We start from the raw sequence: 17,245 nt of genomic DNA on the forward strand, positions 1-17,245 counted from the left end.
ACTGCATGAAGGTCAAGGAATACACTGAGATAAAAACAGCTGTGTACTGGGAGACGGTAACATTGAAGAATGAGAGAAGTACAATATATGACTGCTGTGTCCCTGTGCACCGACTGGTGGCCACTGCTTAAACAAAATCCTGGTCTAGATGAACCTGTGGTTTGAAGAAGTCTGGAGTTCTCTTTTTTTTTTGTTCATAATAAAAATTGTATTTTTCTGCAACCATCCTTTTTACATTTATTCTTAATGTTGTTCCTGCTATTATAAAAGCAATATAAACAATACAGGTATATAAAAACTACATTTTTTTTCTGTGTATATATAGTACTTCATGTTGATGACAAAGTTCCATACCCAATATAATTCATAACTTTGTGTATATTTTTAATCCTAATTTTTTATTAAAAAAAAAAAACACTAAATATGTATTTTTGAGCCTTTCACGACATCAAGAAATGGAATTGTTAGCAATCTGATATTACATATTTCATTTTTAAGATGTGCATTTATCATACCTGTTGGGATTCTGATGTTTATATTGGACAACGTAGCTAAACCGCTTCCCCATGAAAAGTATCCGTTGGTCACCTACAAAACAATTATCATGTCAGATATAGAAACATGAGGAGCAAAATCTAGAATGTCTAGTTTGTATTTAAAATATGTTACTAAAAAAAACCTATGAGGAATGATGAGGTATTCTCACACAGACACATAAAAATGCAAGTTAGGTTAGAAAAGATTGTCAAACTCAGAAAAATTTGGGAATAAGAAAGGTTACATACACAAATATATACACAGCATGAAAGGTGATAAAGTTGTGATCTTGAGCTGTACCAAACACTTTCATTCTGTCAAATAAAAGATTAAACACTGAATATAATGATCACAAGATTTCACAGGCGACACTCAAAATACCATGGCTTATCAAGGAATGAGTAATTCTGCATATTGTGATATATGGCCTATTGTGAATGGATTCCCAATGTACACATTAAATATTCTCAAGGTTCATGCTGGCCATAAGAAAAATATTCTCCAGTGGAACCTGGCCTTTGTGTGCATACCTCCAATGAACCATTATTTGCAAAGAGAACAAGGACATATGGGGGGAAAAGCTGTCCAAAATAACTTAAAATAATATGGCAGAATAAACGACAAAAAATGACACAAATTTTGATCCTGGTTCTAAGAGTGAAAAAGAAGTGCATGAAGGGAAACTCTAAAAAACCTGTATTAATTCTGAGAATCAGATTATCTAGTTTTTGTTCCTTTAGACTCATGATGCCTCTTGTTTCCTAAAAAGACAGGGAAACATTGTAAAGAATTGGTTTGAAGACAATTCTTCACACTTTATTTTTGGGTAAAGTGCTTATTTTTTTATTTTTATTTTTTTTTCTTGTTCTTGCAATGGACAATTTGCCTTTGGAAGAGGAACAGCAATTAGGTGCTTTCTAGTATTGTAGTACTTAGCAGGAAGACGGTATGTGTTGATTTTTTTTAACCACCTTGATTGCAATGTCATCTGTTTCCACAGGACGTGTTTGCCTCCTTGATGGCTGTTCATAGCTTTCAAGCTGATACCTCAAGGGCTGCCTCCTGTTGATGGCCTTGGTGTGCTAAACAGTGAGGTGAAGAGAAGAGAAGAGAAGAGAAGAGAAGAGAAGAGAAGAGAAGAGAAGAGTTGGAATTCTCAAGAAAGGAAAGCATTTCGTTCCATAGAAAAAAGAAAGTCCATTCCCTTTCCTCCCACCATTCTTGGTCACAAGAAGAAAACAGTGCTTTTCAATATGTGTGATAAAACACTATACTGTGGTGTACATATTGCAATATTTTAATCATCCTTAAGTGAAGAACTGGAATTGATCTTTTTGATGTTGGTCTCCCATGTGTAACTATACCAAATTGCAGCTCTGTCATCCTCCTCAAACTATTAGGTGTGTCTGCTCTACCTGAGATAGCTCCAAACAAAGCTGTGTCAGTAAAACTGAGTAACAGACACACAGAGTGACTTGAAGACACACAGAGTTACCAGCTTGGTTCTTGGAAGCAAAATAGATGCAACAGTGAAAAGCATATTATACTAGCTTGTGCAGAATCCTCCACTAATGCATAATTCTGATTGTAGAATGAGCTTGTTTAGAGCTACCTGGGGTATTTGTAAGCAACACTGTATTGAGCTGAATAGGCATAGTACGTAGACAAAAGAAACAAAGTAAACACTGAAATAATTTTGTTTTTATTTCCTTTATTATAATTGTTAAGCCAGAAGAAAAAATATGCTGTTTTGGTTTGGAAAGGTTAACTCAGCTGAAAAGAAAGCTTGTTTTGTGCTTACTCTTTCTGTTGCTTTCTTTGAGTTCTAGTCACATTTTAAATGAAATCATCAGTTTGAAACAATTGAATTATCTAGCTTTAGAAAAATTTTGAAATGAAAAAAATATCTTTTCCCAAATCATCTTAATTGTTGTAATTGATGTCTTGGCTAGAACTATTCCTCAAATTTTACTCAAATTCACTAGATTTTTAGCACTCCAGCAACAGCACTTTGGAATTAATTCCTATTTCACAAACTTCAGTGTTGTTTTCTTCCACTTCCAGTCCTGAATTTCCCAGAGCAGGGAGTTGTCCTACCTAAAAATGCCCAATGTACCATTATTCTGTCAATGTACAGAACAATCCCTGTAAACACAGAAAATGCACCTGGGACAGTTATAAAACTGGTCATCAGTAATGTCAGGTAAGAAGCCAAAAAAACCTGAACCCTATCAGCCAGGCCATTGGCCTTGTCCTGGGTTGTATGGGCTCTCTGCTTTGAAATTCAGTTCCATGAAACAGAACTTACAAGTCCCGTGTGTTTCTTACAGGATTCATAAGCCACAGAGCTGTCCCCACCTCTCCAGCTGTCATCTCCAATCTCATCACTGAGGAGAAATTCATTCAGCTTCTGTACACTTAAACAAACGAACAAACAAAACAAACAACAACAACAAAACAACCACAGGACAGTGAGTTAAATAAGCCCAGGTTTCCATGGGTACTTTTCCAGTTATCTGCAGTCCAGCCAGCAGGATACACCAAAAATATTTCAATAAAAGTTTGCGGGATATTTTCCTCTTCCTATTAACTGTCTGCAAGTTTTCACTTGCCATTGGGGCAATTTTCACCTATCAGGAGGACAGATGAAATAAATGCAGTGGTAGCTGGAAATGAAGAGGAGAACTGAAGTCATGTGCTTGCTGCTAGAACTCTGTGAATATGGTTTCCGTCTCAGCAGACTTCTCTCTTCTGTGCCTCTGACATGTTTACACACAGTCAGGGTGCATAAATGAGTCATTCACCTGCCTGCATCCTCTGAAAATATCAGTGCAGTAGGTGCATCCTGAACACAGCTTTGGCATAAACTACATTCTAACAGGACCCAACACCACACAAAACAGCACAGCCATGGCCAGCTTTGAAGAAATACAGCAAGAGTTCTCTATGCCTACTTTGTAAAACTGCTTCCTGGGAAATACAGCACAAAGGTTCATTTAATTCTTCATTCTTCAGAAAGGCTTTATCTTCCCTCTGTCCCACTTCCTGTAAGACTGCTATAAGTACCTGGCTCCATCATTCTGAGGAAGAGATGAACATAAACTCCCACCTGCCACGGTCGAGCTACATCACTTTGTGAAAACTAAGATCTAGGTGCAGGAGATAGCAGGAGGGTATATACCTTTAGATGAATGATTTGAACATGAACCTGCAAATGGGAAAGTAGACCTGTTTCAAGACCTGTCTGAGCATTTTGTATGGAATAACCAGTAGCTGTTCAAGCTACAGAGGTAGTGGCTAGCAAGAATGTACTGCTATTGTCATTGCTTCCTCTTGCCAGTATACATGTTCTTTAGATGTCTCACTCACATAACAGAATTTCAGTCTTTCATAAGTATATCTGCATCAGGCAAGAATTTATCTTGTAGAAGATAAGAAACCTTGCTCTGATCATCTGCCTAATAAGACATCAAACATTACTTTGTGTTTGAATGAGGACAGGTACCCTCAAAAGTTTTTGTATTACTAGAACTACTCTTTAAAATAAAATGGAGATTCTGACCACAGTATTAGTGTTTTAACCTTAACGCAAATGAGTGCATACTTATATACATATATTTAACTGATGGAATTCATTCTTTATTTGGGGGATGTGATGCTCATGGGAGAAAGATGATAGCAAAGAAGATTGCCAAAGGATAAAGTTTGCTTTGGCAAACATATTTTTAAATAATGTCCCGAGGGATGGCCAGCAGTGCTAAGGAAAATGTCCACACCATTTTGATATCAAGGCTGTATTAAATATAGTACAAAGATGTAGAGGCTAGGATGATTTATAGGGCAGACTTGATATTTTCCACTAGTCAGAAATCATTTGCAACGTAGGGAAAATCTCACATGTGGCTCTGATGCTGCTTTGATAAAAATAAACACTATTTGTTTAATTTGTTTTTGTTTATTAATGAGTGCTGGTAAATTACAGCTGTGTAGCCTGAAGTCTCACTGATTTTTTATTTTAAGCCTTCCAGGTGGGAAGGCTAGTTTGATCTTCATGTCCTGCTAGTGCTTGGCCTCTGACATGTTACTGCCCATCAGGTGTCAGTCTGTTCCTCTTCGGGCAGCCTGGCAGTGCCTACCTCTAGATAACTGCCCTATGACCATGACTCTTTCCATATAGACCACTGATGCAATAGCTGAAGATCTGAAGTTTGACTTACTACCAACCAGCTTCCTTAAGATTAAGTGTTCTGTACCCCAGCACAAAGGAAGCTGTTTTGTCAGGTTACTTGCAGAAGTGTATGCGTGGCACATACATGCTTCTGATGAAGTAACACATTTCATGAGTTCCTTTTTCTTTTTTTTAAATTTTTTTTATTTTTTATTTTTTTCCACTTTGTGCCAGCTTCCTTGCTGTCCTGACATGAAGATCTCTTGGACTTGGAGACAAAACTCCCAAATTTCTGCCTTGCTCTGCTTCCTCTCCTGCACCTCTTTAATGTCATTCAGGGGAATGACAGTAAAAAATTAGAATTTCCTCTATAAGAAAAGTCCTGTAGTGCTGTTGCTCTTGCATAATTAGTTCTTCAGTGCCTTATGTTCCTCCAATCACTCTCTTTCAAAAGAGAGTCCATGCTATCACTAGACAATGAGAGAGGATTATACTAACTTCTCACTTGAAGCACAATGCATCCTTTGTGGAGGTCAAGTTCAGCCTGTTGCTCTCCTTGTACCAGCAAGGCAAGCCTTACTAGATAACTGCAACCCAGCTTCTCTTATCAGCCTCTGCATTGGCTATAGCCCAGAAAAGTACTATGTGAGTGCAATGACAGGTGGCAACACTGTGAGAAGAGAAGCAACCTCAACACAAGAGAGACCGGCCTGGTTTTGAATCCAGACTTAGAAACTTAGTGAAGTTACAAAAAAGAACAGAACACTTATCTGTCTCTGTATCATGCAGTGAAGAGAAATGGTTACTCTGTTTTCTCTCAGGCTTATAAACATTCTGAGTCCCAACTCTAAATCTTCTTCCAGGTGACTAGGTAGGAACAACCTTTTTCTCCAGCACCTTTCCTGCTGTATAAATGAATGTAGATGTTAAAGAGATGGAGAAACTAAAAGGACTGCTTACCTTACGATAGCCTTGACTGCAAAACGAACCACAGTGGAGAGCAGAAACAATGGTGTGACAAGGATGTGGAACAATGACAGTGATGCAAAGGCCTGGGCAGGCTGCAGTGGCTTGTCATTGGTATATGCATAAGTCACAAATGTCTGTCACATCGGAAAAACAGAGCATATTAGTATAAAGGCTCTTGAAAACAAAGAAAACAAAAAAAATGTTTTACTTCAATAAGGCAGATAACTACATATCTCAGTTTGCTGGGAATTCCAGAAAATTGAAGAGAAAGGTGGGTCCTGCTAAAGTAAAAAAGAATCTAAACATTTGCAAGAAATTTCAAGTGACTCATGCAATTAAGAATGAAAAATAAAAATCTTTGTAAAATCAAAATGTTTAGTTTTGTAAAGTTTTATAGAAACTTTGTAAAGTTTCAGTGTTTAGAGAAAACAGACAACTTAGAAAAAAATCTACTAAATGTTTTTACTTTTTTCACAGACACAAAACTATTATTATATTTCATTGAATTCTGGTACACACCATCATCATACTCTGAGTAAGGCCAGAATTTGGTCTCTGCAGAATTCTTACTGACCAGCAGGCCATAACTACTGTAGTGAAGGCTGAGATTTATATCTGGCCAGAGGACAAGGAAAATTTATTTCTCCTTAAACTCTGTAGTATGCTTTCGTGAATACTGAAATGGAGGCTTACAATGCACTGTGTAACAGGAATTATTTTTCACTGCTAGACAACAGAAAAGCAAAGCCACCTAAATGAGAACTCACAATGAGAGCTCTCAAAATGAGAGCTTCTGAGTTTATAAAATGGGCCTTTCATTTTTTATTTTTTTTATTTTTTTTTATTTTTTTGAATTACAGCTGGTGAAATACAAGTACTGGGAATGGGCTTTTCTAACATCATGCTATGCTCCAGCCAGCACACGTGTATTAACTCATGTGCTGTTTTTATGACTGTAAAAAATGGTCCTGCAATAACACCAGTGTCCTTCTTCTCTTTCTCCTCCTCTCTTTTTCTTTCCCCCTTTTTAAGAAAAAGAGTGAAAAAAAGCATTTCTTACTGCAAGAACAGCTGCTATTGGTATGGCTGCATTCATAAAAACTGGGGAAGAGAGATAAAATAGGCATCAGATTACATGACATATAAAAAACAGTCTTACAATTAGTTATATGGAAATAGAATAATCCAGGTATTTCCAATTCAAGTACTGAAAACTCCCAAGGGAAAATTCCTCTGCAGGAAGAAATTTCCTTCCGTGACAGAGAGATCTTAAACATACAAATGAATAAGCCAAAGAATTATCTCATTTGTATACTTTAGTGAACTTGGATGAAACGTTTTATGTGCACAATTATTATGCAACATAACTAAAACATTATCCCCTCAGCTCTTCCTCAGTACAAGAAATACAATTTGCTTTAGACACTAATTTATCTTTGCTGTAATCAGAGCTTCTGATATTATCTGGAGACTCCTTACTATAAAACAACTTGTAGTTGTAATGTCATAATTAAGGTGACAGAAAACTTACTACAAAAACCAACAAGACATCTTCTCAAGTTTCTGTGTTATGTATTTGTCATGTCTTTTTACTGTAATACATTCCACACAGAAAAATGTCATAGACACAGCTGTATCTCACTGTAGCTGAAGTCAGAAGGAATGTTGACATGAGGAACAGGATGCATTTCCAAGAGCTAAAAACAGTTACTTACTGGAAAGAGATGTATGAAGAGCAAATGTTTTGAGACTGGTGAGTTCCTTCATTCTTGTTTCTTCTACGCTAGTACAAAATATGTGCTCCCAGGCATAGAGCTTTAATAACTTTATGCCTTTTAGTATTTCATTGGTTTTCTTTAATCTCTCAGTAGAATAGTCCTTTATTTCAAAAGAAAACAAGGATAAGAAATTGACAATGCTTTGTATTTTTAATGAGAATTTTTCTTCCCTTTAATTCTCTTGTAAAATTCATTAAAGAATTATAATTTTGTTTGTGATTTTGCATAGGGTTTCGGTTGTCAAACAGAGTAAGGCAACATACAATTTCAGGTTCTTTGGAGATATTAAAATACTTACAATCACGAGGAAAAATGACTCTTTTCTGAGAAGAGAAATAAAACAAAATACCTGAATCCCTCAAACAGGTTGAAACTTGGGAAGGTGGATTAGTAGGTTGATGGTGTCCATAAGAACAGATGGAAAACTACACGTGTAATTGCTGATACAAGACTCATTTTGGGATTCATACAGAATGATCATGAAAATAGGTGAGATGTTTATTCATGTATTTAGCTAATTGTTCCTCACCAGAAAACATTGATCATATGTGCAGGTAAAATCATAATCCAAAAGATTTTATGAGTCAGAAGAAATTCAGAAGAAAGCAAAAAGAAAGATTCAGAAATGGTGAAAGAAAGATTTCTGAAACAGTGCAGAAGATAAATCCTCTATTGTTATAAACTGCAATAACTCAACAGGATTGAAGTGTGCTGAAGAGTAGATACACTTAGATATAATTTGCTTACTGAATATTAAGATAACAATGATCTCTAAATATTTGAGGACTCGCACATCAAAGGCTGATCAAAAAAGTTCAAGGGCCATGAGAATAAGGTTAAACATTAGACAAAGTATCAGAAAACACTTGCAACTGGTAAACTAGATTAGACAATAAAATAAACTCGCAGCATAGAAGAGGGCGCAACAGATATTAATCCAGCAATGCCAGCTGAGTTTTAGAGAATTCGCTTGGAGCGAGAGTGTAACCTCCAGCCATTTCAGAAGGGGGTTGTATTCTTTAATAGAGGGGGGTTGTCATTCTTTAGTAAAATACTGCCATAATTTATCAGTCACTTGTACTATTTGGTAACATCCCATGAAATACAACATTTGAATTTAGGAGTAACATCCTTTCATAGAATTGAATTCAAAGAAAACCGTGCCATTTGGGTGAAAATACTCTCTGTAGAGAGGACAAACCAAGGCCCACACACTTTTTTTGGATTCTTTCTGACAAACATTGAGGTGGTTTTCTCAGACAGCAAGGGCTGCTGAGCCACAGAGAAACAGAAAGGGAAGAATGATGGAATTAAGTGATGGCTTGCCCCAAATATAAATTACTTACCAGTGTGCTCTTCTGAGCCTCAGCCAACTTTGTAGCTATGAAGTACTGTATTGGAGCTAACAGTACAATAACCGCTGCACCAACCAACGCACTTACTCCAAGCAAATTATAGAGTAGAATGACACCCATTATTATCTATGAAGAAAAAAAGATATGTAGAAGGAAAAGTAGATTTCAATACACTGGAATGATAGCAAATGTATCTATATATTTATTCTTCTAATAAACAGCTAAATGTTTCCTAGGAGTTGAGTGAGACCTTATTTCAGAAGGTCATGTTTAGAAAGTGTGGGAAATGAACCCAGATGCCTTTATTTCTGACATTAACTGCAGTTTATTTTGGTGCCTGGTAGTCCTAACTCCAGATAATGATTCCAAAGAACTGAAGTAGCACCAAAAAAGATGGTGCTTGCCCCAAGGCATCTGACAGAATCACTGGCCTCAAGTCTTATTTACACTACAGCTCCTTACATCAAGCTAGAAGCATTCAAAGGTCATGGAACTGTCATGAATCACTTTTGCATTCTGTCCTATGGGTCCTCTTCCAACTGCAGACAGAGGCATGTCTAAGACAGGCACTGAAGCACAAAGCAGACGTGCTGGGAGTGACACAAGCATGAGCGTGTGCATCAATACTGTATAGCTCTGTAGGAAAGTACCAAGGTGCTGGCTGAACACTACAAAATGTTTAGAAACAGTACCCACACAGGTTTACTTGGGAATGACTCTGATGCAGTTACCGTGATTCTGGTGCCAAAGTTAATACAAGCTCTATAACATAAGTATTTTAATATAAAGCTTCACTTTATGGTACAGAGAGATCCTCGGTGATAATAGGACACGTAGAACTTGTTCCCCACTTTGTTTTGCTCTCCCTTACATGACTCAGCTCTCTCTTTAAATCTGCCCTATTATACGGAATATGAAGAATCATAAAGAATATGAAGAATTATAAAGAATCAGTGGAGTTCAACATTCTGAAAGCATTATTTAGATTTCTAGGCATCTGTAATGCAAGTTAACATACACAGATGCCTTTTTTTTAGCAGAAAAGTACAAGATTTCAGGTAATAATTTCTATTTGGGGTAAACTCCAAAATCCTTACTGCAGGCCCAATCCCGTTATGAGTTTTTGCCCTTTGATAGTAGGCCAAATATATTGGATACACGATACATTTCCTAAGGTTAGTGACAGTATTCAGCAAGCTATGGCCAGTTATACTACATTTGATCACACTGGGCAGATATAAATTCAGTATTTGCTAGAAGCTGTTCTGCCTGAGAAAGGGGCAGCCTTTACAACTGCTGTTTCTTGGGACATCCCTGCTAGCTCATCTCTTTGGCATAAGGCAAGACAGTTCCATCATCTTTTCCAAAGCAGTATGTTTCTAATCGAGTCCATAGTTACCAAGGGTTATTTCGTTCTCTCTTTTTTTTTTTTTTTTCTTTTCAAAGAGCTAAGAGCTGCCAATTGAACTGAACAGGCATAAAGACACATTATCACAATAACAGTGCCACTGACATCAACTGCATAATACTTTCAGAAGGAAATAGTATTTTCCTTCCGATTTTATTGTTGAAGCAGAGCTGTAAAGTACTCACTACAATTTATAGTGCTTTAAGCACAGAAGGAGACTAGTAAAACCCAGGCCACAGATGCTCACTAAATTCAACATCAGGTGCAAATTCCTGGGTGATGTTATGCTCATTCTTGGACAAAGATATGATCAAGTTGTTCTTGTGTTCACTGCCTACTGATTCCCTGAAAGTGAAATGCTGATGAGGAAGCCCATTACATTCCTTCAGTAGAACCAGACCACCTGTTCATTTAGTGACACTGATATTAACAGCAACACTTCCAAATAAACCTGGATGTGAAACAGAAACCTCTTTTAATTGATTTATAACTTAAATCTGAACCCACTACATTATTTCTAACGTCTGTTACCACGCAAACTTTTTTTGTGTCTTTTTCTCTATTAGTTATTTTATGACTATCTAAACCCTACCATATCCTAAAATATACACATAAAAACAGTATTTGTTTCCATTAGCAGTAGTCATACTGCTGTCTAGTGTAATCAATTATTGACGCAGTTCCAGGCAACAAGAATGGCTTCTATACCATTTTTAACTTGTTTGGTGTTGATGGAATCACCTATAGGTTAGGACCATGCCAATCCCACCTGAAGCTAAAATTTTGAAGGTGCTATAGGATTTCAAGCTTCGTGGAAAATCAGTGTGGCTTAGGACCTTAGTTATATATGTACTTCTGAGGATTTCTTTCAGGACAGTAATTATTACCTTTCCTTCCTACACATCTGCTCTTTTTTTCCAGCCTTGATAACAACCAGGTGTTTGTATCAGAGCACCTCTGAGCATTTCACGCAGCACAGTGTTGGTGCTGCCATCAGTCACAGAGCAGAATTCAATTGCTTTTCGTTCCTGCCACAAAGTGCAGTTACAAGTGGGCACTGCAAATGCAACGCTTGGCTCTGGAGAGATGCCCGTGCTGCTGCTATGTGGCAGAAGCAAAAGCAATGACTTGTGTCAGTAGACGAAGAGAGATGAGCAGGGAAAAGATGACAGGTCATAATTTTAAAGCCACAGATCTTATCAATGACAGCAAAATCCTCAAAAAAAAAAAAAAATCCTCTCTTTATCGGCCCTTAAAGACACAGCCTCCCAGTTCTTGGAGGAGATGACGGACCACCTTTCTGCTTGTTAGTCCTCTTCCAAGAAAATGAGCATGAAGTGCAGTGCTAGAGGTTCTGAATTTGGTGTTAATCTCACAGCAGACATATACTCTTTTCAAACAGGTTGGAGGATCCTGACATTTGGCCCTTACTTTGATGCTCTACCTGAACAGGCATAGCCCACAGATTGGGGCACAGGAACAAGAACCACATTAATTGATTTGTTTCTATGGCGACCAAGTTATTGATTTGTCCCAGTGTCATCTCTCCCATGGACAAGTTGGATGTGGAAAGTCTCAGGATCTTATTGTATATCATTGCCTGTGGGAAAGGAATAAAATGGCATATATGAAAATTATGTCATTATAAAGCAATAGCAGCAGCAGGATGTTTCACATTTCAGTGTCAGTGATTACCTAGCACAGCCTTTCTCCCACTCTCTCACTTGAGACAAAGAGAGATGGAGACAGAATGAGAAAAAGAACCAGAGAGAGAACAGACTTTTAAAAACTCCAAAAGCTTTGCTGTTTAATGCAGACCTAAAACAGAACAAAATGACAAGATAACATCAACATTGAGGAGACTGGGCAGATCTTTTTTTGATAAACACATAGTGAGCCTGGTTTTCTGGGCACTGTCAAAGAAATTCTTGTTTCCAGTGAAATAGTTGAATTTAAGCTATGAAATTTTGAACAGGGTGGATTTATATTCCTTTGCATTTCTCTCCTGTACCTAGCCATCTATTTCCATAAAATCTGTAGGAGCTTAACAGGGTTTAAGGTTAATTAGGGCTTCTACCTACCAGAATTTTAAAGACAAATGCTGTGAACCCAGTCACAGCTATGATTAAATTTCACACAGTGCAGCTTTAGGGAATTTTTTAGAATAATTTGTACTCTCTGCCCTGTTTTGTCTGTGAGCAAGGTAAATCCTATAGAACCCCATTTTGGCAACCAGGAAACATAAAAACATAAGCAAATAATCAGGTACTCTTTCTTCACCAAGTCTACACCCTCAATCCTGAGAGAAGAGAGAAAATGTTTAAAACAGCTACATCAGTCACTGTGCACACAGAAACAGAAGCCTCCATGATGGCACAATAATCCTGTGGTTAGTTATACCTGGGAGAACATCAGTCCAACTTCTGTTCTGCTCAAAGTCCTGATACTTTCTGAGGAGTTTGGTTTGTGGATGTTCCAGCTACAGCCCACAGTTTGAGCTGGAGCTGCTGGCTTTAGTTCATAAGCATGACTTCCACAAAGGGTTAATGGATGCTGGCTTTAAAGACAATTTTGGAGATGAATCATTCCTGTCCCATCTCACAGGGCTCTGTGCAAAAGGGCATAACTGTTCAGAATCACCACTCATGATTCATGGACAGCTCTCCAGTAAAACATAGCTCAGCCAATGATATGGCAGATGACTCTGTTCACAGTCAGCAAAAATAACTTCCTAAGCAAATGAACAAGGCAAACACAGAGCTTCAAACTTCAATATGCTGAACAATGCTGCTTATCTTCATACGACTAATACTATCTGCAGAGATATGTTCTTAGATGCACAGACTGAGTGTTAAACTTCTCCATATTACTATGATGTGTCTAGTTCTCAGTGAAAGGAATTGCTGCCATGACTTTGGCTGTGTCAGTGATATTATATTTTCTAGTTTTCTGTGTAAAAATACAGTGTATATCTTCTCTCAAACTATTATTATTAACTGAGTCTTAAAAAAAAAAAAAAAAAAAAAAGACAAGATAAATGAAAATACAAAGTGGGAGCTAATGTCAGTGAATTTCTTGGCAGATCACGGGAACATCTTTGCTCACCAGTAAAGCACCTCGTAGGTTGATACCCGTTTCTGTAGTCACATAGTAGGAAGCCTGCAGGAATGTCCTCTGCAGGATAAGGGCCAGGAAGAGCAGGACTGCTAAAACATAGACATTCCTGAGGAATTCCTCTGAGGAGAGATATGAATTTGATGGATCCTTTGACTGAAAATAAAAGGAAAAACATGACAACAGTGGCAAAGGAGGGATTGTCTGTTCTGCATTAGAATAAAATATATTGATGGTAATATGGGAAAGTTACAGGAATTATAACTCTTACCGCTGTACGTATAATAATCATTTAGGCAGAATTTAAACTGTCTGTTCCTGTTCCAAAGATTTAGGACACTAATTTCTAGTAGTTCTGAAATAAATTGTTTTTAGCAGAAAAGGGACAGTGAGATTATCATGCTTGGTTTATCATTAGTTTATCCATTGAATTCTGATTTGGAGGATAGAAATACCACTCAGAAGAAGATGAAGCTTATTCCACCTGCACATGAAGAAGTTGAAAAAATAGTATTTTCTATAACATGTGATTGGTTATTGGTTTATTGCATTGATATTGCAATATTGAGTATGTTGCATTTGTACAATATGGAAGCAATTCCTTCCAGAAATATAGTCTATTTTACCTTTGTACTCTGAATAAAGAAATATTTTAGCTTCCAGTATTTCCCATGAAATGACATGTAAATGCCTCTACGGGGAAAAACAATTCTTGTTTAAAACACTTTATTTGTTTTCCTTTTCTACTTTTTTATGTTCGTTGTGCTACTCTGTTTCAGCCAGAGAAGGAAATAACTGTACCAAAATACTGCAAGGAAGGCTGTTCCTTTGGCATTTCCGATCCAGCTGGAAGCAGGATTTACTGGAATTCTTACAAAAAAAAGAAAGGAAAAGCCTGTTCTTCTGAAATCCCCAGGCTGATGCTGAGATGAAAGGTCTGGGAAATATTGAAAGGTAAGCTGCGTACCTACACTATTACAGAGTCTTTCATCACTCTGGGTTGCTGTAACCTCCCAGAGGACTGCAGGGAGGAGACAGGTGCCCTGAGCTTGCAGGTGCACTTCACCATGGTCACCCAGCCAGGAGAAGTTCAGACTGGTCATTAGGAAAAAATTGTTTACTGTGAGGGTGGTCAAACACTGGAACAGGCTTCCTAGAGAGGTGGTTGATGCCACAGGCCTGTCAATGTTCAAGAGATTTTTGGATAATGCCATCAATAATATGCTTTAACGTTTGGTTAGCCCTAAAGTGGTCATGCAATTGGACTAGATCACCTTTGAAGGTCCCTTCCTATTGAACTGTTCTGTTCTTTCTGTTCTGTTCTGGTTCTGCTCTATTCTGTCCTATTCTCTTCTAACCTCACTCCACTCTCCTCCCTCTGTCAAAGACACAGTGAATGGGTAGCCTGGGTTTGGGCTGAACCCGTTGTGGGGCTGGGGGGAATCATTTCCTGTCCCCAGTCAGACATCTTCTGTACAAATTAAACCATAAAATTCCAAAAGTCATAGATGTACTCAAACATTTATAAGCACCTAATGGTGTATTCCAAAGAGCTAAAGTCTGTAAGACACCTAAATCCTGCTGAAATAATAGGACTGAGTTGGTTACTAGCTCAAGACTTTTTGATACGAGGGCTGCCTAAGTGCATAATTGGTCAGATAAATCTAACTTCCCCATGTGTACATAGTAGGGATAACAATAACAAACTACCATTTGTAGATACCTTTATCAATATATATAGGGTTCTCATGAAGTAAAATTCTCATAAAATTCAAGTAATTTACATTAATCGAAGCTAGAAAGAATTTAAAGGAGAAAAACATAATAGCAAGAACAACCAAGGGAAAGTTTATCAAAATCTGTAAATTAAAAGCAAATGTATTCTGAAATATATCCAACAGAAATAGTAACTGTCACCAAGCCAGCCTCTTGGAGCACTTTCAAGTTCTCTGATGATTTTAATCTTCCTTTTAGGCAGTGGTGATTAAAATGCAACAAAAGAATACACTTCACTGAAGAGTGCAACAGATAAAGGAAGGGGAAAAGGTACAGGTTACTACATTTGAGATCCAGAAATGATCATTCCCAAACTAAAATGTTTTGTTTGTTCAACAAGCAAAAACAAAACAAAACAAAACAAAACAAAACACACCACCTATTTTTGAGGCAAAAGATGTACTTTGCCTTTTAATTCTGTGGCTCAAATCCAGTATGTGGAGGTTCAAAGATGATAAAATGCTTTATTTGATAAGCTGCACAGTTACATTCTGCTTCTTCAGTGTAATGGCTGGATGAGAGTCTAAAGCCAAATTGAGAGAATCAGTCAAGAAAATGAATGTCAGGAGCAAGCAGCCAAGAAGATGATTGGATAACAATGACAGTCAAATCTTTTATCTGCAGAGGAAAATTTTATTCCATTATATACCTGCTCACTCAAATATAAAACATTCACTATATAAAGTGTATGGTTGTATTTCCATACCCTAAAAAAGACAAAGGAAAATATCTTTCTTGTGTTTTGTATGATGTCAGCTAGTAAAATAAATGTTGTCTTTATGTTTTCACTAGTTACTAACAAATTCTTGTTCTTATGACAGAAAATGTCTTGCATCAGAGGTTTGCTCAGTGCTTTGGGAGGTGATAATCTGAAAGTGCAGTCTCAGTGAAGTTTGAAATATGTAAACCAGCAACTTTTGTGCATCTCTAGAAGAACGGATTCTATTGAACAAAATGGATGACCTTCAACTTTGCACATACTCAGTGTATTTCATCACAGCAACAAGCAGAATAATCAGTCATAGAGGGTGACTATTCTTGGCTTCTCAGAGGAAAATGGATTGCAAATTGCTCAAAGTGTCAATGCCTGACAAATAGACAGATGGACAGAAGTTAGGCAGAATCCGCAGACTCTTCCTTGCTGAATCCATCTTTGGGGCACTACCAGTGAGGTGTCCTGCCTGAAATGAGGAGGCACAGTTGAAGCACAGAAGCTGTTCCTTCTCCCCAGAAGTTCAGAACAGACTCCACAAAGAGGCAGACAGCTGGGCAGCTGGGGGAAGCCTGCACTACCTCTGTACCTGTGCTGCATTCATACCCAAGACTTTCACTACTCAGGTCTATAACTTGATGGTCTCTCACCAAAAATACCCAATTTGCTTGAAAGTAATAATAAAACATTACAACGATGATCATAGGCATATAGGAACATACAGTATTAAATATGTGATATCAATCAAGAACTTATGCCAAACAAAATATTTTAATCCATGTTGTCGTGTTACCTTTTCTGTTGTATTTGTGTTATTGGTTGTGTTCTGGAAGCCCTGGACAATGCCAGAAATGCATAATGGCCCAGCAAAACCCAGCAAGTCAGCCAAGTAACGGAAGGTGCTACTGAGAAGAATTGGTCGTCCAAAAGCACTGTACATTGCTAACCATATTGAGGGACTCCGGTTGGGCTGGTCTGCTACCTTTTTCTGGAAAACAGAAAGAAAGGTGTCAATGCACCAAGAGGCCTCCTTGGCAGTATGTGGCAACTTCCCTTTTATTCCTGTCCGGATGCCCAAATGGTTCCCGCAGGGTGTTTTAAGGGTAGACAAAGCACCAAACATGATGTAGGTATCAGCAGATTTCAGACACTGTTCACAGCAAATTCAAATTCTGCCTACTCTTGGTAACTGTGGTTCCTCACCTCTAAACCCTAAAACTTTTCTGAACCAATGAACACAGGGATGCAAATACAGATTAAGCATACTGGTATGTAGATATTGCTATTTGTCACGTGTGCTCAGGAAAGGGTCTGACCTTTCAAGCCCTTGCTCCTATGGATAATCTTTACTTTCACAGTAGGTATGAAACAACTTGATCCAAAGGCTTCTGATATGAGAGGGAAAAAATATGGTCAGACACCGAGAAG

The 17,245-nt window shown here is 37.7% G+C and overlaps 1 protein-coding gene across 19 annotated transcripts in view; it reads right to left on the reverse strand.

Moving 5' to 3' along the window:
• The window catches only part of ABCC9 (ATP binding cassette subfamily C member 9), a 76,466-nt gene that overhangs the window by 40,921 nt on the left and 18,300 nt on the right, over positions 1 to 17,245 (reverse strand). For 16 of the 19 annotated variants that reach the window (XM_005023005.6, XM_005023003.6, XM_013102924.5 and 13 more), the window contains 10 exons: positions 16,611 to 16,805; positions 13,321 to 13,485; positions 11,660 to 11,815; positions 8,799 to 8,933; positions 7,390 to 7,552; positions 6,735 to 6,775; positions 5,666 to 5,808; positions 2,846 to 2,954; positions 1,509 to 1,619; positions 516 to 588 (listed from right to left, as the gene is read on the reverse strand). In XM_005023005.6, the coding sequence (XP_005023062.1) occupies positions 516 to 588; positions 1,509 to 1,619; positions 2,846 to 2,954; positions 5,666 to 5,808; positions 6,735 to 6,775; positions 7,390 to 7,552; positions 8,799 to 8,933; positions 11,660 to 11,815; positions 13,321 to 13,485; positions 16,611 to 16,805 (1,291 nt within the window). The remainder of the gene's footprint in view (positions 1 to 515; positions 589 to 1,508; positions 1,620 to 2,845; positions 2,955 to 5,665; positions 5,809 to 6,734; positions 6,776 to 7,389; positions 7,553 to 8,798; positions 8,934 to 11,659; positions 11,816 to 13,320; positions 13,486 to 16,610; positions 16,806 to 17,245) is intronic. The other 3 variants (XM_072042230.1, XM_072042216.1, XM_013102932.5) reach the window with 1 other exon arrangement.

This window comes from Anas platyrhynchos, chromosome 1 (genome assembly GCF_047663525.1).
Source record: "Anas platyrhynchos isolate ZD024472 breed Pekin duck chromosome 1, IASCAAS_PekinDuck_T2T, whole genome shotgun sequence".
In the NCBI taxonomy this organism is placed as follows: domain Eukaryota; kingdom Metazoa; phylum Chordata; class Aves; order Anseriformes; family Anatidae; genus Anas; species Anas platyrhynchos.